Raw genomic sequence first — 20,847 nt, forward strand, 5'->3', positions numbered from 1 at the left:
GAGGGAAAGAGAGAGAGAGAGCGAGAAACTAGGCCAGCTTTGATCATAGTTGACATTTGAAAGCCACCCTTTTTCTCGTCATTAGAAACATCCCCTCGGTCGCGAGGAGATAAAGTTTTCGAGCACATTTATTTGGCCCATAATTGCAACCCAATGAGGTTGGCGGTGCAAACAGTGGAACAGTGTGGAGGGGGTCGCGGATAAAGTGCAGCGCGGTGCATTAGTGAAAATCGTCGTCACTGCCAAAGAAAAAATAAACATTGAAATGAAATAGTGTTTGGACTGCGCGGCAACGATGAACGAAAAGGACTGCCCGGATCACCACTACCGTTACGACACGTACGTCCCGTTGATGAAGTCGGCCACGATGAAGGGCGCGAAAGGGGGACCGGTGCACCGGACCAGCGAAACCAGCACCGTCCTGAAGGGGGGCACTCAGACGACGATGACCAAGCATGGCACCACCACCGTCCACAGCAAGGAGGCTGGGCCCGGTGGTGGGGCCTCCCGGTGTTGTTCCTGTTGCGGTGGCCGTGGAAGTTCCACCTTTTGGGCTGCCCTGCTCACCAACATGGGCATCTGTACGCTGCTGCTCGCATACACGCTCCTGGGTAAGCAGGGTAGGGTAGGGCGTGTGGAGCTCCCGGTAGGCCATGAACGAGCACGGTTTGCTTCGCAGGGTCCTTCATTTTCCTAGCGATCGAAGGAGGCGCCTCGCAGATGCAGCAGCGCACGCTGGCGTCCACGAACCGCAACCAGAAGCAGCTACCGGTCAGCCAGCACGTCGGTCGCCCCGATACGGCCAACCTGACCTTTCCGCAGCTCATTCTGCTGGAAGCGGTCGAGGCCCGCCAGCGGACGGTCGAGAACATATGGGACATCACGGTGTCACTGAACATTCTGTACCGCGAGAACTGGACCAGGTAGTAACGGGACCGGGAATGGGTCCTTTGGTGCGTTGATAGTTTCAAGCAATGGGCGGACTTGGTTCTTGTTTCCGCAGACTGGCGTCGATGGAGATTGCCCGGTTCCAGGAACAGTTCGTCAATCGGTTGCTGGAGGAGATGACGCAGATGCAGCACGGTGCCGTTGGGCCGGCCGGAACCCACCACGACCACGGTCCGGACAATAACTGGACGTTCGCGAGGGCCTTCCTCTATTCGCTGACCATCTTAACCACCATCGGTAGGCTTCGAATCAGGCGTCCTTTATTGCCCAGAGCACCAGACCCCCGTTAAATCCGAGCTGAGGTCCTTGGTTGAGGTCCACTTGCTGGCTTGCTAAGTGTTTTCTGCCATTTGGCTCGAACGGTGCGCCGCAGTGCAGGTCGGTCCGGGTTTCTTATTTCGGGTATCGCCGCCACTAATGGCCACTTACGGTACGATGAGTAAAGTGATAAATGCAATTAACTTCGCTACCCTTCGGGAGGCGTCATTTTTGAGGTATTGAGGGATCGTTTTCGGGGGCTCAGGTTGTGCCGTGTGGGTAAGTTTCTTTAATGTTTTGGCGGCAATGTGCCAATTGGGGGTTGAGTGTAGGCAGAGCCTTCAAGTAATTCGTCTACAGGCGATTTGCACCGCGCAGGTAGATAGGTGGCGCTCACGTGCCTTAATTTTGTTGAAGCCTCCGGAACGGGCACCACGTGTTCCGGCGGTCGGTCACGTTCGGAGCATTTCTTACGCGGGGTTCTGGGGTTCCATCCACTGTCTGGGAGCAAGTCCATTAGCAGCTCGGCTCGGGCGGACGCGCTGGTTTACGAGACGCGATACAGACGTCCATTCTCTTGTCGTCCTATTCACCTTCCAGGATACGGGAGCGTAGCTCCGCGGACCGTGCTCGGCAGAATGATAACCCTGGCGTACGCCGTGCTCGGCATTCCATTGACATTAGTCTACCTATCCAGCACCGGCGGAATGTTGGCGAAAGTGGCCCGTGGAGTGTTTTCACGGTAAGTTATGAAGTGGTCGCCCCATCCTCGGTTCCAACGTACTGATTGCAATATGACTTTTTGCTCTTCTTACCGGTCCTGTTCAGGGTGCTGTGCTGCTGTCTGTGCTCCAACTGTGGCTACTGCTGCTACGACGAGAAGCGCATGGAGGAGAAGGAGAAGCGTATGAAGCGCAAACGCCAGCAGATGGAGCTCCACCAGCAGCAGCAGCAGCAGCAACATCATCTCGCCCTGACCGGCCAGGAGCCGTACTACGTGCGCTCCGGCTCGCTCCAGACCAGTGTGAACTCGCCCGAGAAGCAGCTCACCATGTTGGCGGCCGCAGCGGGAGTACCGCCCGACATGGACTCCACCAGCGGAAGCAACGACAGCGACTCGCGAACCTCCATGCACGGGCTCAGCATCCTCGCGCCAATACTGCTGTGCGTGGCTATGATGTCGGTCTACATCGTGATCGGAGCGCTGACACTGTTCCGCCTCGAGTCGCTGCCCCTGTCGGACGGAGTGTATTTCTGCTTCATGGCCCTGTCGACGATCGGGTTCGGGGCGCTGGCACCGGGCGCACGGCGCGAATCGCCCGCCACCACGTGGTTCTGCGCCGGCTACATCATGGCCGGCATGGCGCTGACGGCCATGTGCTTCAACGTGCTGCACGACGAGATCCTGCACCGGTTGCGGCACATGGTCGAGATGCAGAAGGAGATCCGGAACCACAACGAGCAGCGGCGGTTTCTCGCTTCCTGACGCTACGAGAAGAACACCAACCTCTACCAGCGCAATCCCACCGAGGAAACGTTGATAACCGGTGAGCGAAGCTTACAGTGTTGTGCCTTATTTTCTTAACCTTAGTTAACGCTTGATTGCCAAGTTACACCTATAACCTAGAACTAACAGTGCAACTAATCACGAAATCTTAAAGGAAAGAAGTGACGCGAAATTGTTGTACGTACGACAAAGAGCTTCCAGCGGATCATTATACCTGGAAAAAGACAAAGGGGGCACTTGCTGAAGGCAGGTCGAATTGAACCAGGAGTGTTGGCGATACGCAAAGTCCAGATTTTAAATGCGATCCTAGCAATCCTTGTAAATTTGCGTTTAGTTCTACAGCAACTGCAACCTTAGCAACACGTAACTCTGAGACTATTTGTTATTCGAAGTACTGTTAACTGTGTCGAAAATTTTTATTTGTTTGAGTTTATATGGGAATTCTGAAAAATTGCTGCAAAAAGACTACTTAGATGTGTTCAAAATAGTACAAAACTCGTTAGGCCTGTCACTGTGTCGGGGTGCGTTATGCTAACTATGGTAATTCAATTTACATCGATATCTGCTACCTTCTGAATTTTCGGCAGTCCCGGATTCCATCAATATTTCGCCGTTTCCTACATGAGGGATCATGCGATCTTTTGCCCCCCGGCGAAAACCAAATTGAAAATGGTCCCCTAATTCAATCACGGACCAATCAAAGACACAAGTTCACTGGCAAGCAGGAACTGCGTAGCATGGACCATGTTTGCAGGACCGAAACAACCAACCACCATGAGACACGAAGTAAATAATTCGATTAATTGCTTCGGAGGGAACGATGGCGTTAATTAGAAAAACCGGCAAGCGGAAGACGAACGCTGTAGAGAGTGAGAGAGAGCCCTACGCCTCATCGATGCTTTTTGCGCCAGTTTTAGTTCAATCGCCTTATCGATCAGCCAACCGATAATAACACCGTGTCGCAATCCAACAGGTACTCCGACGTCAGTAATCTTCACGCAGGAGCCGGACTTGGGTCAGCTGCACATCCAGCATGACTGCCACGCGGTGCACCACCCAGTCCACGAGCTGATACCCATCATCACGATGGCCCCAAACGGTCCCAACCCAAACGCCATACCGGCCGAACTGATGGACCGAAGCCTAACGCACCCAGATGCCGGTGGTACCAGTAGCGGTGGCGGCGGTGGAGGTCAACCCATACTGGCCGCGCCGTCCGGTGGCATCAGCCCGACGATGTTGTCGTCCAATCTCAACACAAGCGTGTACACGCTGCCGGAAGAGTCGGAACAGGAGTCGGAAGAGTGTCCAGCGATGTAAGCCCCGGAACGGCTAGGTTCGGTCTCTTGTCGTCCTCTGTCTCAATTGTGATGTGAGCTTCTCTTCCGAACGAATACAGGTAGAGGTAGGGGTTTCTTCGGCCACGCCACGAACCGCAATTAACTAAATCGAATCCAATTTCTACGACTGGAAAACAAGATAATTGTAGTTGATCGGTGAACTAAAACTCCACATCCTCCTTCAGCGTTACAACGAATGTTTGACAAGCAAGTTTGTCTTCCGTTACGGGAATGTTCTTACGAAAGTATGTTTGCCAGAAGATTGGCCGCTACGTAACATCGAAGCGACTGTTTCGTTGGCGTTGACGGACTGCGCAAAAGTCTATCATAAATTTATGCAAAAGCGAATCGAAGTACCAAATAAATATGCAAATATCATACCATTAATCGTTCGTTGGAAAGCGAACAGAAGTTGCGAGAGCAACAAGCGCGCGGAGAGAAAGCATTACTAATCGATTCCTACAAACGAACGCAAGGTAGCAGCAAACGAGGAGCATAAGCAACAAACCTAATCGGGTACGAACTAATAATACGAATCAATCATGTTGTGGTGGTGATTGGGATGTACAAAAAGAAGAGTTTGAATCAACGTTTATCCGTTGTTGTCCACTAAACGCGTTCGTCGTTCCTCATTCCCGGGCGGATGGCTTTTATAATTGTTTCACTGTCGATTACTTTTAACATACGTACGTGTTGAGAGCGGGAACTTGAAATGAGAGTGTTGTATAGTACTACTTATCGACCAAATATTCGGCATCCGAATAGTGCAAAGTGGATGATGGATTCTTCGGTTTTCTGTCACCAAACTATTCGGCATGAAACCTCTTATGGAGGAAATTGATTGTTGCAGCATTAATATTGAGGAAATGAATGAAAATTCGGATGAAAAATAAAGTAAAGAAAATTACGTAAACTTTTACTTAAATAATATATTGAACATGGTCGTATAATGTTAGTCAAACAGTGTACGAGAGCAACGCTGGGCGTGTCGTTGTAGAAAAAAGATTGTATTTGATGAATGCTGTTCGGATCATCGGGGAATCGACGCTCGCTGCTGCCGGATAGATTTGTAACACTAACCGTGTTTTGAAATCATCTTACAGTTAACCCTCAGTTAGCTACAGTGTAAGATAGTCAGTGTTATTTGATTTGAAAATATATAATAAATCGACTTGTGTTGGTTAGATTTTCATATCAAAATTCGTCATCATCAAATCAGGAAGTAAATTCGAAGGGTGATCAACGGATCATTAAACGACACATAAAATAATTCCACTCCGTAGGCAAACAAATATGCCCGCTCGAGGCCAATTGTGCAGCAAAATGATGGCGTTGCAGCAAACGTTGGCAGTGATTTTGGGGTTTCGGTGATGGCCGAGACCGAGAAACAAATCTAACTTAAGTCCCGTTATAAATAATAAAAACCAGAAACTAAAATCAATGAACATAATGTGATAAACTACAGACACTTTGAACGTAATTCTGATGGAATTAAATTGACTCATAAACATTGATAATTGTCTAAGGGATTTGAAAATGAACAAACAAACAGAAGACGCTCGGAAGGCGAGATACCTAAACCCCGTATATAACAACATAATGTCTCCTCCTTGTTCATCGTATAGAACTATCATTCCAGTGGAAGCGGAAAATTGGGTGACAACCACAAGTAGATTAATTATCAAAAAGGCATAAGAAAGCGAAACAAAAAAACGGCGGTACATACAAATCTACTCATAAGAGCATCATCGTCTCGCCCTCTTATCGATGATCGATCGTTGATGTAATAAAAATTATATAAATAATTATTTTAATGGTGTGCGTTTCGTGTCCTCCCTGATCACGAGCATATTGCTCTTATCCATCTAAACAGCCAGCACCTTGCATTGCAGTACCTGTTGACGATCTCAACATCTGGAGCACGGTTCGCGTCTGTTTGGGTCATTACCATAGCCGACCGGAATCGGACCGAAATGGAGTCGCATTTCACCAGTCGCCCGTTGTTTTTTCGGGGCCCGTATTTTTACGTCGCTGGAATGTTGATTGTAAACAAAACAGGTTTCCCGGGAGGGTCAATCGTACGCCAAGCGATTAAGGGCACGATGGTTGCAGTTTTGGCGCGCGAGTCGGCGGCCGCGAATATTTATGGTGGCTATTTTTTGCCCGTTGCACTCCGATCCGTTACGACATGTTTCTTGTGTTCCTCATGTTGACCACTTCATCGGGGTGTGTCCTCCTTCAGTCAGTCCTGATCTGCTCCAATATTGATCCTAAACGTTGGCGCTGAGTGTGAATTAACTATTTTCTACTCTCACCTCAATCGTTTCACACGATCGCCTTTCTGCGGTACGTTTCTCGAGTGTGCAAGCTGCATGTTGGCAAATGCATTTCCCACCGGTCCGACCGACTGCAGTCCACACTTTCCATTTGCACGCACGACGTTTCTTTTGCCGTTCCGGTTTCGAGCCGAACGGTGTGAACGGTGATCAATCATTCGATGATATGCTGCAAAGCATCGATCATTGCATCCTGTTTGACCTTCTGCTGCTGGTCAAGTTCAATGCCACTCTTGGGCACACTCTGCTCAGCGGTCCGAAACGAAGCGGCATTCAATTTTCATAATTCTGAATCATTCCGATTTTTAGTGGCCACAGAGCGTTAAAATTGGCCCCATGTTAAATAACCTCATGGAGCGAAAGAGTCCAATGGCCTCCTTTGGGCCGTTGGCGAACATCGTCCAGTTTGCCGCCACGCTACCTGTCCGACTGGAAAGTGAGTAGGTTTTGTGGAATTTGTGGGTTGATCCCCGTAAATGTCAAACAGACGATACCGCGACGCGCCCGGAAAAGGTTAATACGATTTTAACGGACCGGGACGGGATGCTCAAAACGGAATCAACAATGTTTGCCAAAAACAAACAGAAACTAACGTTCGTGCGCTGAACAGTTGCCAGTCCTCGCTGGAGTTAAGGTTAGTAGTAGTAAAGCAACATTGAGCAGTTATATTGTGAGTCGAGTTAGCTCACGGTATTAAATGTAACACTTGGTTGTATTAATTTTTATATATTTCCGGAGCAAGAGCCGAGCGAGCCGAAATCGTACGCGACAGACACGTGCTTCGGTTGAGTCTCATCTCATGTTAAACTGCAAATAAAACAAACAATTGAATAAAATGCATCCCGATGACCGAATCGACATGAACATTGCCACACACTTAACACCTTTTTAATGTGCAAACCTTATATTGCCGATCGGTTCGGGCACGGGATGCGGGTCAGTTTGCTCCAACTCCTTGCAACGTGCGCGCGTTGTGCAAATGTTTGTTTGTAGAATTCCATTTTTAGTGCTTTCGTTGATTCTACGTCTTCGCGTGAGTCTTTCCCTCTTGCTTTATCTGTTTCGCGTCCAATCTTCGCTGTATCCGCGCGGTGTCACTCTCGATAGAGAAAGTGACAAGACCGCGTGCGGTACGTGTGCTGCGCCAAGCAGGGAACGCTTCTAACGTTCGCACACAAACGGCCATCCGGCGGCGGCGACGGTCCGATCCGATTCGAATCCGGCGACAGCGCGGCCTTTAATGCAAATAATGGAGCAGCCGGGAGCGAGGGGGACGGGACGGCGACCAAACAAGTCCATGGGGGGCCCCTCCCCACACTGCCGACCGAGCCACCTAATGTTGGGCGAGGGGAATGGAGCCCCTCGCGCTTTTCGTCGCCCGATCGTGCCAACTGTTCATTTTTTGTCCTGGCTAAGAAGCATGGGACGAGGCGAACGAGAAAAGAGATTGGAATTGGCATAGTCGGGCAAAAGCGGGCGCCTCCTCGGGCGCGGCATGATCGTATATCGCGGGCGCGCAGGTGACGTATCGGAATCAGTGCCCATCCAGACGGCGGACCGACAACACACGCGAAATGTGGCGACCAATGTCCAAGTTAGTTCCGCTCGCCTCGTGCGTTCTGTTTTGCACTTCTTTGCTGCCTCCGGTAAGTGAGTCCAGTGAAGTTCAAGTGAGTCTGGAGTTTGGAAAGATGTTTGCTGTTCGATGGCTTATCTGTGAACGGTTTAAGAACCGTGAGTGCGTCAAGTTAATCTCTTAAATTAAATTAAATTGTACCTAACATCGCAAGGTGTTTGATTAAAGTTTGTTGAAGATATTCGGTCACAAAACAGTCTTTTTCAAAAGTGCTAATGCTTCTCGCCTTCAAACACGTGCACGTCTTGGTGGTTTCCGATAAAAGGTCCGATCCGCGTCCGATGACTCGCAAGATGAAGAACTGGAAAAACTGGCTGCCCGAGGCCCTCTGCTGGTCGATAATTATATTCCGGTGGCGATGCAAGTTCTGCACCATTGCATCGAAATGATACAGTACGAACCAACGATGACACCGCCGCCGAGCTCTGACACTGAAGTCAGCACAACCACGACGAGGCGTCCGTCGACCACAACTGCCAGGCCGCCAACAACCACCACAGAGTATCCTATGACGCAAGCGAGTTCCACAGGTTGGTACGATCTGTGGAGACGCATAGCAGAAGATCGGAACTTAACGCGATCGCGTGTGCATTAGCATTCCCTACCAGCTCCCACAAGCCTGGCTATTACGGTCCTGAGAAACCTCCACCATCGCCAGCAGCACCAGCGGTGACAACAACGGAGACGAGTTCCACGGATAGCCCCAAGCCTAGCACCGAGAGCTTGCTCTGGAGCGACAAACCGTTTGCCGAGTGGTTCCTGCAGAGGAAACGCCATCAGATTCAGGACAACGGTAACATCCCGTGCAAAAGTGATACTGAGAGAAAATTAATCGGACTTGGTTTGAAATTCTGTAGGAGTGGAAAATTTCAAGTTTTTGGATCCACTACCGCTAGAGGTACTGCAGGCCTTTAACCGCGAACCGTACGAACCACTCGCGCTCCGTCCTGTCGACAATGCACAGGAGTTCCGGCGTATCTACGACGACAGCTACCGGGGCCCGGTGGCCATAGTGGTGGTGGAACAGAGCACCAAGAAGGGTGGCAAGAAGCGAATCCCCCCAACGAAGCCGTACCTCCATATGCTCGTGCTGTACGATCTGCTGAAGCGCGAAGCCAAGAAAGCCATGTACAACTACTACGAGGTCGGTTAGGTTAATTCAATCCTTTCAGGTTCATCGGTACTAGAGAGTCTTCCAATTGTTCATTATTTCTCCAGGGCTATTCTGAGGCCATTTTGAAGGAGCTCTCGGAGATGGACTTCCTCACCGCAAAGGATCAACTGCGTCACGTGCTGACGGAGCTGCTGGAGCGAAAGGACATCGAAAAGTCGGACGTTGTATCGAGAGCCAAGCAGATGATTAGTGGTAATGTTTGAACGGATACCGATACTCCGTGAACTTTTTGGTGTAACCTAGCCTACTTCTTCCAGATTTAGACAACCGGTCCAGTGCCATATCGCAGGCGCTGGAAGTCGTGCCGCCATTGCGCTTTGGATTGTGATAGAGTGATAAACGTGCCCCTTAAATTATGAACGTTGTAACAAATATTTGTATTTACATAAATCTTATTTACAAACGAAACACGAACGGCGTGTCACCAGAATAACGATTGGATCTGTTTAAATACGCCCCACGAGAATCCGGCGATTGAACCAAACACTTCCAGCATGAATATGCCGATCGATTCCACGTTCCGTCGAGGTGCATCCGCTTCGGCACTTTCTCCCAACAGTGGTTGTTTTGGCCCGTCATCTAATGCAACAGAATCATCTTCATAGCCCGTCGAAAGCTCGTTGGGCAAATCGGGAATGGCCACCTGATCGAGACCGTCGGACAGTTCCTCATCATCGATGCCATTCGGAATCGATCGTCTACTACGGGGCTTCGTTTCTCGCTGGGTGTTGGCCGCCAGTATCAGTAGACCCGTGATGGACGAGAGTGCTTTGGACACACGGCGCCGGATCATGTGCCGCCTGGCGCGCAGTTTGCTGAGCAGCGTGCTTCCGTTCACGGTTGGATCGATCAGCGGCGGAAGCGAGTGCTCGTCTAGCGATTCCAGTTCAAATCCAACGATATCCGTTTCGTTGTCGTGTGGCGACTGCAACGCTTGTCCCTCTTCTTCTGCACCCTGCGTCGGTGTGGTGGGGTCTTTCAGTTTCGCTGCCTTCGAACGGTTGCTGGCGACAAGCGTTTGAAAGGCCAGTATGATCCGCTTTTGCACTGGCCTCACAAACTCGTCAATAATTCGCGCCAGCACTTCGGTCCTGTTCCACTGCCCAAACCAGGGGTTGTTTGCACCCAGAACTGGTGCTGCAATAAACTCTGTCTCACCTTCCGCACTCCGGTCTTCTGTTAACGTTTCGTTCGAACCCACAAGGGTACGGTTTGTGTTGGGAACGTCCTTAAGAGCAGCCAGCACGAGCTTCGCTGCATTTGCATCCATTTTGGACGTATTTCTGAAATCACTAATGTGTGATTGCGGATCGTCCGGGCTGGATGATGAAGCGATCGCTCTCGCAAGGATTTCTCCGAGAAATGGTTTACACAATGCGAAGGAAAACTGCAATGATAACGTTCCTGATTTTAGAAGACTATGAATTACAAGCGTTTTCTAATGCCTACCGTTGATAGGATCACCATCGCCGTTAAGCTCGCACATCCCGACACCATTCTGGCAATGAGTTTCACTTTCGGCACACCGTTTGGAACGCTTGTTGGCTGTTGTCGCAGCTGGAAGACTCCCTGGCCGTATGCAGCACAATCACGAACTGATTTAGTGAGCCGTCCGCTATCGAACGGTTTGGGAATGCTGCGAGTATCGTTGAGCTTTGGCAGCTCCAGTCGATCGCAGGTTCATTTGGGAGTACCTCCCACCGCCAGCACTTTCGGCTGCTTTATATGCACACGCATGATGGTGGCAACTGTACGTGACGGTTGAAATTATTCGAACTGCACGCCGCCTCGTTCAGGGTGAAGGTGGCACCGCGCAGCACGCGGCACCATTGCGTAGCACCAGCGATCGTGAAACCTTGCCATATCCGTCTGCCGGTGACATACAGGCCCAAGGTAAAGGTGAAGATAATCGAACGAAGCAGTGACACACGTTCCGTTGTTTACCACCGATAGCTGTTTGATAATTGATTTTGTATTTTAACCTACTCTTTGCAGTTGAACGAAGGATCGCGACATACATTCCTACTGTTTTCTCCTTACAAGTTGTGAACTGTTTTTTACGCTTTGATCAGAAAGCGAATGATGAGTTCATGTGTAACCTGTTTTGCACATCTTATTATCGTTTGGCGCTAAAAGTTCAAGGACACTTTCTTAAGATGTTTCCAAATATAGCTTTAATTGCGGCCATGTGGTTTCAATCAGGAGTCGAGAAACACGTTTGAAACAGGTTTATTTTAGAATCTTTGTGCATATGCTTTTTGAGAACTCATAATATTTCTGTGTGAAAACTTGCCTAGAACCGAAACAGAGTGTTGAACTGTTATTTAATCATACTTCGAAAGAAGTTGATGAACAGTGACAAATTTCTTTGAAGAACGGTTTTCCTTAACGCAACTGAACACGTGTACCAGGTTTAAATTATTTCATCATTGCGCCCAACCAAAGTGATCTAGACGAGTAACGAAGCCCCGCCAAACAAACCCCAGCTGTCAAACGCCAAGCTGTCAAAGCCAAAACGACGCAAACGAGTTGATGAAATCAACGTTTGGGCAACATACGACCGAATTCTTTAGCGCGGTTCGCGCGGATTGCTGTGCTAAGAGGCCACGTATCGACCGGACACGATGAACTTCGCACCGGTCACGGCGAAAGCGTTCAACGCTATGCAAAACCTGGACATAGCGCAGCTGGCAACGTGCAGCGCGCAGGAAATACGGCCGCTGCTGCCGTGCCTCGTTCGCATGAGCTTGCTCTCGCCCCTGGACAACACCAAGGGCTGGGTGGAGGCACGCAAGCAGATCCTGTCGCTGCTAGTCGGCATCGAGGTAGTCAACAACATTGTGTCTCTACTCCAGGTCAACTACCACGAGCTGGAAATAGACGTGAAAAAGGAACAGCAGATACGGTCCGTTCCGCTGGCGCTTCCCGTAGCCTCGTTTTAACCTCCTGTGTTTTTCCAGGCAAAAGATCGGCTACACCACACAGGATTCGGCCCAGTTCCACAGTCTGCCCAACGGCATTGTGATGGGGTTCGAGCGGGCCGATGAAACGAACAAGGTTCGGGTGGTCCTGTCGGAGCTGTTCTATTTGCAGGCACAGCTTAACGAACCAACCACACAAGCCCTGCTGCAGAAACCATCGTCCAGTGAACCCACCGTCCGGCCGTCCGAGTTGTTTGATAATGAAATCTTTCTCGAAGAGATTGCCGACATTATCTGCATCGCGCTGGCCGAGTTACCATCGCTGCTGAACCTGCAGGAAGTGATCGAAACACTGCTCTACGTACGCAACGGGTGCAAGCTGGTGTGCTGGATCGTGGCCAACATGCCCGATTGCTTCCGTGAGGTTGTGACGGCTCTCATAACGAACGGTGACGAAGAAACGACGGAAGGGCGAGTAAAGCTGTCCGCGCTATATGAGCTGAGCGAGATGAACCCGAACCAGGCGCTCTCGATGCGAACGATTTGCGTCGAGACGGTCAAAATGCCATCGCTGATGATCAAACTGAGCCTAAAAGATCCCCAGAACTTGGTGGCCTTCGTTTCCGGGTTGCTGCTGGGTAACGATCAGAACATACGATCAAGCTTTGCGGTGTACATCCGCAACAACCAGAAGCGCAAGGGCGAAGTGTTGATACTGTTGCGCGAAGAATTGCTGCGCCAGCTGCAAAGTATCATCGTGCAGTCACCGAACGGTTCACTGCCGGAAGAGTTGGTTGTACAGGCGGCGGCCATCATGCGACTGTATTGTGCGCTGCGCGGCATTTCGGGGATCAAATTTTTCGACGAAGAAATCCAGCTACTCATGCAGCTCATCACGTCCAAGCCACCGCCAACGCCGGCCGGTATCCGGTTCGTGTCGTTGGGCCTTTGCATGTTCATCGCCTGTCCGTCACTCATTCCGCCCCAATCGCAGGATAACAAGGTGAACGAATGGATCCAGTGGCTGATCCGCGAGGAAGCGTACTTCGAGAGCGTCTCCGAAGTGTCCGCCTCGTTCGGCGAGATGCTCCTCCTGATGGCGATCCACTTCCACAGCAACCAGTTGTCGCACATCTGCGAGCTGGCCTGCTCGACGTTGGGCATGAAGTTTTCACTGCGACCAACCACCACGACGCGCATCAAGCACATCTTCACGCACGAAATCTTCACCGAGCAGGTCGTAGCGGCCCACGCCGTCAAGGTTCCGGTGACACCGAATCTGAACGCGACAATTCCGGGCTACCTGCCGGTGCACTGTATCCACCAGCTGCTGAAGTCACGTGCCTTTTCCAAGCACAAGGTACCGATCAAGAGCTGGATCTATCGTCAAATCTGCAATTCGGTCACACCGATGCATCCCGTGCTTCCGGCCTTGATCGAAGTGTACGTCAGTTCCATCATTCTGCCCAACCAGAAGGGCCTGCAGGAGCAGCACACACACAAGGCCCTGTCGGAGCAGGAGATACAGCAGGTGTTTCAGAATGGTACCGGTCTGTGGGGCAAGGAGCGATCGGTGCAATCGTCACCAACGCCGCCAGCTGATGGATCGAAGCACCATCATCACCATCACTCATCGCAGCCATCACCGATGGAGGTGGACGGTGAATCGGGAACCCGACAGCAGAATCTGACGCCCCAGCTGCTGCTCCTCTACTATCTGCTGCTCTACGAGGACGTTCGGTTGGCCAGCATGCCACAAATCATCGCCACCGGCCGGCAGGTGAAGAGCTACAGTAACGAGTTCATGTCCGAGCTGCCCATCAAGTACCTGCTGCAGCAGGCGCAAAAGAACCAGCAAGAGTACAGTGCACTCTTCAGTCCACTGTTGCGCCTGCTGGTGACCCACTTCCCTCACCTGTCTCTCGTGGACGATTGGATCGACGAAGAAACGCTCCCGGTTAGCGACAGTTCGACGGGTTCGTACATCAGCGAACATGCGATCGTCGAAGCGTTCGAAGAGATGGAACTAAACCCGGCCCGAGCGATCAAACTGCTGCGACGGATGATGCGCAAATCACCGACCGATCTGTGGCCGGTGGCACCGACGTTCATACGGTACTTTAAGCACACGCTCAGCTACACCGTACCACTGCTGCTGCAGGAACTGTACCGGCAGGTTTGGATGCACCTGAACACGATCTTTCCCCGGCGGTTGTGGGTCATGTCGATCAATGCGCTCATGCCGGAGGATAATGTGACGAAAAACTTCACGCTCACGCAGGAAAACATTCTGCTCGATCCGCTGCAGGTGCTGCGGTGCGACGAGCGTGTGTTCCGTAGCGCGAGCGCGCTCACGATCGTGCTACGTATTCTGCAGGCCATTTTGGCGGCATCCCGGAGTCAACTGGCACGCCACATGCTCGATAAACCGCTGATCGACATTGGCAATCAGGTGAAAACGGACAACGATCGCGAGGAGCTCAAGCTGGCACTGATTGCGTCACAGGAGAGTGTCGCCGTGCAGATACTGCTCGAGGCTTGCCTAGAAAATGAGGAAGATCGCACGAAACAGGGTCGTTTGTGGGCGCTACGGGAGGTACGCGGCGTCATTTGCTCGTACATCCATCAGGTGTTTATCGCGGAGCCGTCGCTGGCAAAGCTGGTCCACTTCCAGGGCTACCCACGGGAACTGCTGGCGATGACCGTGCGCGGCATCCCGTCGATGCACATCTGTCTCGACTTCATACCGGAACTGCTGAGCATGGCCGAGATGGAGAAACAAATATTTGCTATCGATCTGGCGTCGCACCTATCGCTACAGTACGCATTGCCGAAATCGTTGAGCATCGCCAAACTCTGCATGAACACGCTCACGACACTACTGGGAGGTAGGTTGGAATTGGATCCTTAATGTGGCATGTTTTGATAACCCATCCGCTTTTTTCCCCACCAACACAGTTCTTTCCGGGGACACACGCATCGAGATGTTCCGTGCCGTGTTGCCCTGTATCGTGCACTTCGCCGAGGCCTTCCCTCCGCTGCTCGACGAGTGTATCATGTTTCTGCTGCAGCTCGGCCGAATAGTACAATCGCAGGCGGCCCTCGGCCGCTCCACGTCCCTGCCCTCACTGTTCGTCGGGCAGGACTGCAAGGTGCGGTCCCAAAGCAGACGGTTACAATACGCCGAAAAGCTGGTGGATGAAGTGCGTGAAACCTTCAGCAAACTACTCGATGTGGCCGTGTTAAGCCCCAAAATTTACTCTCACTCGGAGACGTAGTGGACGGTAATCCGAGACAAACGCCGTGGACAGCGTGTACAGACGGGATGTGTAGTGTAGCTTCGGATGTACGCGTGACGATTGTTTTCTTTTCACAGACACTAAGTAGCTAGCGTAAAGGTTAGAAGTGAATAGGAATATACAAACGATTTTAATTCCGAGTAATTTTTTTAGTCTCTTTTTTCTGTTTTGTTCTGTTCTTGTACGACCGAATCTGGCTTTCGTCCCAACCGTTCTGTGCCCGTCGTACGCTGAACTCAGTCTCGGGCTTATGGGCGATTTCTTCGCACAATCCTCTCGATGTGTGCTTGTAATAGAATACCGTCGAGCGTCGCTTTGGTGGCTTCCAGTGCTGCAGTTCTTTTGCAACCGACTCCAGCTCACACACTGCAGATTGAAGTTTGTGTTGACGGTTAGGTTCGGATTCCCCGTCGTCCACCCGTCGCCGGCGTACTTGTACCGGTTTTCGATTCAATGGAGCTTCCACGGGATGCAGATCGATGTACGTATCGAAACCGGACAAAAGACGCACCGTACCACTATCCGGATTCGAAACGAGCGCTGGTGCACCATTTATCGCTCTCGTTTCATCGAAAGTGACCATCGTTTCGATAAGTTTCGACATCTTTCCGGCCACGTGCTTCTGCATCGACTCCGTCACTGTGAGGTCGCTTTGGAACGGGGACTCCTCCTCAACCAGGTGGCGATTTGATTTTGGTTCATCTTTCTTGCTGGCTGAGGGAGGTACACAGCAGTTAATTAACCCTAATTAATTGAGTGATCTCCGGAAGGAATTACTTACGTTCGTTGACAACAACACGGTTAGCATGTGGGTTATTACAAGCTTTTGTCTGATCGGTTATCGGTTTCTTTTCATATAGGGCCTCATTTAAAAAGGACGAATCTACGGCCTGCAGCAGCCGGGAATCTACCTCATCGTCACTACTATCGGAATTGGGCATCACCAACAAGTTCGTTTGCCGGGTTTGACGATCTTCTCCGACGAGATTTACAAAAACATACACACGGGGCTCACTTCATTCACCTCGATTGACCAGTTGTTTTGTATTTGTATCTATTAGTTTAGTAATGCATTCAAATAATTATTTAACATTTAACAGCATTGAATTATCATATTCTCAATATTTTCCAACTAATTTTATCATGTCAGTCGAAAAGAGTAGAATTGCTGAACGATTTGGCACACCATCTACTCTACTAACCTTGAGTTATGTTTTGTTGGCAAGTTGTTTGCTTTTGACACTCTGAGTCAATCGAAGTAGTCCGGTTCGAATATTTAATTCCTTTGAATTAGGACTATTTAATAGAATAATCAGAATAAGACTGACCCAAAAATGCTTTCATCTGGTTCGGCCGCAATCGGCGTCAGTGCACTGGCTTCGACCGCCTACGGCAACGAGCGCACCGAGGTGGCAGAGTACGCCAACGAGGGGGGATTTTTTCATGCGGACTACAAAAAGTAAGTGCGCCGATGCCGATGAACCGGAACTGTTCCAGATGGTCGTCGAGATAAAACGGTTCGATACGATTGCTCGCTTTCTCTTACTTTTCTACAGGCACGATGATCTGAAACAAATGCTCGACAGCAACAAGGACAGCTTGAAGCTGGAGGCGATGAAACGCATCATCGGGATGGTTGCGAAGGGCCGTGACGCGTCGGACCTCTTTCCGGCGGTCGTCAAGAATGTGGTGTCGAAAAACATCGAGGTGAAAAAGCTGGTTTATGTGTACCTGGTGCGGTACGCCGAGGAACAGCAGGACCTGGCGCTGTTGTCGATCTCCACCTTCCAGCGGGCACTCAAGGATCCGAATCAGCTCATTCGGGCCAGTGCGTTGCGCGTGCTGTCTAGTATACGCGTGATCGTGATCGTGCCGATCGTGATGCTGGCCATCCGTGACTCGGCGTCCGACATGAGCCCGTACGTGCGGAAGACGGCGGCGCACGCCATCCCGAAACTGTACCACCTAGACCCGGACCAGAAGGAGGAACTGATGGTGGTGATCGAGAAGCTGCTGGCCGATAGAACGACCTTGGTGGTCGGCTCGGCGGTGATGGCATTCGAGGAGGTGTGCCCGGAGCGAACGGAGCTAATTCACAAGAACTACCGCAAGCTCTGCAATCTGCTTGCCGACGTTGACGAGTGGGGCCAAGTGCTGATCATCAACATGCTGACACGCTACGCCCGAACGCAGTTTTTGGATCCGAATGCAGACGTAAGAACTTCCGGCTGTGCCACCGTGACCAGGATTAACCGTAGTATGTTTCTTCCCCAGGATCAGTGCGATTACGAGGAGGAAGAGAACAAGCCGTTCTACGAGGACGATTCAAATTCGGATGCTTCCGAAGGGGCCAAAAAGGGAAAGGGTGCCAGCTCGGACGGATCGCCCCGCAAAACGTACACCCTCGACGTGGACCATCGTATGTTGTTGCGGCAAACGAAACCACTGCTCCAGAGTCGCAATGCGTCCGTGGTGATGGCCGTGGCACAGCTTTATCATCACGTCGCACCCCGCAACGAGGTAGAGATCGTTGCCAAGGCGCTGATCCGCTTGCTGCGAAGCTACAAGGAAGTGCAGAGTGTCGTGCTGACGTGCATCGCTTCGATGTCGATCGAGCGGAAGTCGATCTTCGAGCCGTTTCTGAAGTCGTTTTTTGTGCGCACCAGCGACCAGACGCACATTAAGCTGCTGAAGCTGGAAATTATGACGAATTTGGCGACCGCCACCAGCATTTCGGTGATACTGCGCGAGTTTCAGACGTACATCAGCAGCAACGACAAGGAGTTTGTGGCGTCCACGATACAGGCCATTGGCCGGTGTGCGGTGTCCATCTCGGACGTTACGGACACCTGCCTTAGTGGTTTGGTGCACCTTTTGTCGAACAAGGACGGTGAGAACGAACGAACGTTTGATGTCGTTTGCCGCATTGACAAAAATACTTTAAATAACAGAGTTTTTGAACTTCCACAGAGTACGTCGTGGCGGAGAGTGTGGTCGTGATCAAGAAGCTGCTACAGACGCAGAAGGAAGAACACTTTGAGATTATTTCGCAGATGGCAAAGCTGCTCGATTTCATTCAGGTTCCGGCCGCGCGCGCTTCGATTCTGTGGCTTATCGGTGAATACAACGAAAAAGTGCCGAAGATCGCACCGGATGTGCTGCGAAAGCTCGTTAAAACGTTCATCGATGAGCAAGACATCGTGAAGCTGCAAGTGCTAAACCTGGCCGTCAAGTTGCACCTTACCAATCCCTCTCAAACCGCTCTGCTCTGTCAGCATCTTCACAATCTCGCGCGCTACGATCCCAACTACGACATACGCGATCGTGCCCGATTCCTGAAGCCGTTCCTCGTGACGAACGGCCAATCGAGCCAATCGATACTGCAGGCTGCGGGGCGGAAGATTTTCCTTGCCGAAAAACCGGCTCCAACGTTGGAGAGCAAATACCACGGCCGACGTCACTATCAGCTGGGTTCGTTGTCGCATTACCTGAACATGCCCACGACCGGTTACCAGGATTTACCTGCGTGGCCGAAGGAAGCACCGGACAGCACGGTGAGACACGTTGAGCCACCGAGCACGGGAGGTGACTATCTCTCATCGGGTGGCCGTGGAGGACGAGCCGGCACTGGTAACGCGACATCCGGGGCAGTCGGTGAACGGCGGAAGAAGAAATCGAAATCTTTCTACTCCGGCTCGGAGGAAGGAAGTAGCACCACCACCGAAGGTGCCTCCACACCTGGTTCGTCGTCTTCCTCCGGTTCGGGATCCGGATCATCTACGTCCTCGGGTTCGGGCTCATCGAGTGGCTCCGGTACCAGCAGTGGTAGCGAGGGCAGTGGAAGTGGCGAATCTGCCTCGGCCAGCGAAGACGAACGTGCGGAAGCTGGGGCAGCTCGCGCAAAGCACTCGCACGCGAAAACAAAGCACCGAAGCTCCACCGAGCCACGGTTCGCTCAGAACGCTTATAACGAAGTCGAAGGCACTAGCCAATCGAAACAGGAAAGCTCCACGGAGGACAGCGAAAGCGATAGCAGCGACAGCGACGAGTCGTCGTCTTCCGGTTCATCCACTTCGGAATCGTCTTCCGCTAAGAAAACTCCGTCCAAAGCTCCGGCTAAGCAACAACCGGTACAGAAGGGTACGAAATCGAAGCAAAAGTCAACGACAACGGCACCACCGGCTAAGAGCAATCTGGATCTACTGCTCGATCTCGACGACATTCCTCCGATCGGACCCGTGATGACACCTTCGCTGGGCGGCTTTCTCACGCCAATGGCTGCGGCCGGCTTGGTGCCGGCGGCAGGTAGCTCCGGACCGGGCATCGAACTGGTCGGACCGAGCTTCATTTCCAGCAAGAAGCACGAGTTGCTGAACAAAGTGAATGGGTTTGGGCTCGGCCTCGAGTATCGGTTCGTTCGGTCACCCCATCTGTACTCGTCGCGCATGGTTTCGGTGGAGCTGACCTTCACGAACTACGGCAACGTTGAGCTGCTGGACATTGAGGTGGGCAACAAAGCGAACCTTCCGGCCGGAGTGGCCGTGAATGACTTCGCCCCAATTAGCCAGCTCAATCCGGGACAATCGGTAGTGGGAATGTTGGGTGTTGATTTTAACGATTCCACTCAGCCGGTCCCGTTCGAGATACGGTCGGGGAGCGGCACGAGCCCGGTAACGATGAAGGCCCCGATCGGTGAGATGGTACGATCGGTGGCGCTCAGCGGGGCTACTTTCGATGCCGAGCGAAACAAACTGCGTGGTATGACCGAACACTGCTGTACCGTGCAGTTGCCCCCGAGGTTATCGCCAGTGGACAAAACTCTACACCGGGCAGTGTTTGAGGTGTGCAATGTTGCGAGTGTTGCGGTGGGTGGAACCAATGCTGACGACCCGGCTTGCCAGCGGTGTCTTTTTGCCGGTCAAACGATGAGCTCGAAAAGTTTGGTGCTGATTGTGCTGGAGCCAAAAGGAGCGCCCGAAACGGCAGAATGTACGCTCACGGTCAACTGTGAAAAGCTGGTTGTTGGGTCAATGCTGCTGAACGAGCTTAAAGCAGTGCTGAAGAAATAGGATAGACCACAGAACTGCCGGAACATGCAATCGCATTAATTATTATTGCTATCCCTGTTAGAACGTAACGACTCGCTTGCAGTTGGCAGATTTTATGAATGTTAGAATGCAACGTTTCTTGAAATTGAAAGAAATTCACTTTGCGACGCTTCGGTAGGCAAAATACTCAATCAAAAGCATTCCGCCTCACTCTGCAAAGTATAGAGCTCTGCAATGCGCCAATGAAGTCCGGTAGAATAATTTTGAAATAAATGTTTAAAACGTATAGTGTGTAATGTCTGAAAAAACACGATTGGAGAAAATTGGCTCAAAACTGTCGAATTGGTGCCTTCTTTTGGGGAAGCGATGAAGATGGGCAC

General features: G+C 51.3%; 6 protein-coding genes across 6 annotated transcripts; 4 read left to right on the forward strand and 2 right to left on the reverse strand.

The window, feature by feature from the left end:
* Nucleotides 1-295: 295 nt before the first annotated feature.
* Nucleotides 296-2,692, forward strand: LOC128273798 (uncharacterized). Its single transcript, XM_053011838.1, has 5 exons — nt 296-611; nt 680-923; nt 1,004-1,185; nt 1,807-1,948; nt 2,035-2,692. Exons 1-5 carry the CDS (start codon nt 296-298, stop codon nt 2,690-2,692), a joined length of 1,542 nt encoding a protein of 513 aa, XP_052867798.1.
* Nucleotides 2,693-6,725: 4,033 nt separating this feature from the next.
* On the forward strand, nt 6,726-9,527 carry LOC128269931 (uncharacterized). The gene is made up of 6 exons (XM_053007335.1): nt 6,726-6,825; nt 8,319-8,546; nt 8,621-8,818; nt 8,883-9,169; nt 9,244-9,391; nt 9,457-9,527. Exons 1-6 carry the CDS (start codon nt 6,726-6,728, stop codon nt 9,525-9,527), a joined length of 1,032 nt encoding a protein of 343 aa, XP_052863295.1.
* A 93-nt stretch (nt 9,528-9,620) lies between these two features.
* On the reverse strand, nt 9,621-10,696 carry LOC128269932 (uncharacterized). Its single transcript, XM_053007336.1, has 2 exons — nt 10,649-10,696; nt 9,621-10,586 (listed from the first exon to the last, which is right to left on the reverse strand). The coding sequence occupies exons 1-2, from the start codon at nt 10,694-10,696 to the stop codon at nt 9,621-9,623; spliced, it is 1,014 nt and encodes a 337-aa protein (XP_052863296.1).
* Nucleotides 10,697-11,823: 1,127 nt separating this feature from the next.
* LOC128272924 (integrator complex subunit 2) lies at nt 11,824-15,548 on the forward strand. Its single transcript, XM_053010811.1, has 3 exons — nt 11,824-12,104; nt 12,160-15,008; nt 15,079-15,548. Exons 1-3 carry the CDS (start codon nt 11,824-11,826, stop codon nt 15,396-15,398), a joined length of 3,450 nt encoding a protein of 1,149 aa, XP_052866771.1. The 3' UTR covers nt 15,399-15,548.
* Nucleotide 15,549: 1 nt separating this feature from the next.
* Nucleotides 15,550-16,370, reverse strand: LOC128269934 (uncharacterized). Its single transcript, XM_053007337.1, has 2 exons — nt 16,201-16,370; nt 15,550-16,133 (listed from the first exon to the last, which is right to left on the reverse strand). Exons 1-2 carry the CDS (start codon nt 16,358-16,360, stop codon nt 15,550-15,552), a joined length of 744 nt encoding a protein of 247 aa, XP_052863297.1. The 5' UTR covers nt 16,361-16,370.
* Nucleotides 16,371-16,753: 383 nt separating this feature from the next.
* Nucleotides 16,754-20,710, forward strand: LOC128271827 (AP-3 complex subunit beta-2). Its single transcript, XM_053009481.1, has 4 exons — nt 16,754-16,878; nt 16,976-17,633; nt 17,694-18,309; nt 18,390-20,710. The coding sequence occupies exons 1-4, from the start codon at nt 16,754-16,756 to the stop codon at nt 20,486-20,488; spliced, it is 3,498 nt and encodes a 1,165-aa protein (XP_052865441.1). The 3' UTR covers nt 20,489-20,710.
* Nucleotides 20,711-20,847: the final 137 nt, after the last annotated feature.

Source organism: Anopheles cruzii, chromosome 3, assembly GCF_943734635.1.
Source record: "Anopheles cruzii chromosome 3, idAnoCruzAS_RS32_06, whole genome shotgun sequence".
Classification (NCBI taxonomy): domain Eukaryota; kingdom Metazoa; phylum Arthropoda; class Insecta; order Diptera; family Culicidae; genus Anopheles; species Anopheles cruzii.

Coding starts and splice junctions, on each gene's coding strand:
- LOC128269931 (XM_053007335.1), top strand. CDS start 6,726: ATGTTAAATAACCTCATGGAGCGAAAGAGTCCAATGGCCTCCTTTGGG. Junction 8,547..8,620: donor GTATCCTATGACGCAAGCGA/GTTCCACAGGTT, acceptor CGTGTGCATTAG/CATTCCCTACCAGCTCCCAC. Junction 9,392..9,456: donor AGCCAAGCAGATGATTAGTG/GTAATGTTTGAA, acceptor TACTTCTTCCAG/ATTTAGACAACCGGTCCAGT.
- LOC128272924 (XM_053010811.1), top strand. CDS start 11,824: ATGAACTTCGCACCGGTCACGGCGAAAGCGTTCAACGCTATGCAAAAC. Junction 12,105..12,159: donor AAAAAGGAACAGCAGATACG/GTCCGTTCCGCT, acceptor GTGTTTTTCCAG/GCAAAAGATCGGCTACACCA. Junction 15,009..15,078: donor GCTCACGACACTACTGGGAG/GTAGGTTGGAAT, acceptor CCACCAACACAG/TTCTTTCCGGGGACACACGC.
- LOC128269932 (XM_053007336.1), bottom strand. CDS start 10,696: ATGGTGTCGGGATGTGCGAGCTTAACGGCGATGGTGATCCTATCAACG. Junction 10,587..10,648: donor CGATGGTGATCCTATCAACG/GTAGGCATTAGA, acceptor TTATCATTGCAG/TTTTCCTTCGCATTGTGTAA.
- LOC128271827 (XM_053009481.1), top strand. CDS start 16,754: ATGCTTTCATCTGGTTCGGCCGCAATCGGCGTCAGTGCACTGGCTTCG. Junction 16,879..16,975: donor TTTCATGCGGACTACAAAAA/GTAAGTGCGCCG, acceptor ACTTTTCTACAG/GCACGATGATCTGAAACAAA. Junction 18,310..18,389: donor CCTTTTGTCGAACAAGGACG/GTGAGAACGAAC, acceptor GAACTTCCACAG/AGTACGTCGTGGCGGAGAGT.
- LOC128273798 (XM_053011838.1), top strand. CDS start 296: ATGAACGAAAAGGACTGCCCGGATCACCACTACCGTTACGACACGTAC. Junction 612..679: donor GCTCGCATACACGCTCCTGG/GTAAGCAGGGTA, acceptor TTTGCTTCGCAG/GGTCCTTCATTTTCCTAGCG. Junction 924..1,003: donor TACCGCGAGAACTGGACCAG/GTAGTAACGGGA, acceptor TTGTTTCCGCAG/ACTGGCGTCGATGGAGATTG.
- LOC128269934 (XM_053007337.1), bottom strand. CDS start 16,360: ATGCCCAATTCCGATAGTAGTGACGATGAGGTAGATTCCCGGCTGCTG. Junction 16,134..16,200: donor CCGTGTTGTTGTCAACGAAC/GTAAGTAATTCC, acceptor TACCTCCCTCAG/CCAGCAAGAAAGATGAACCA.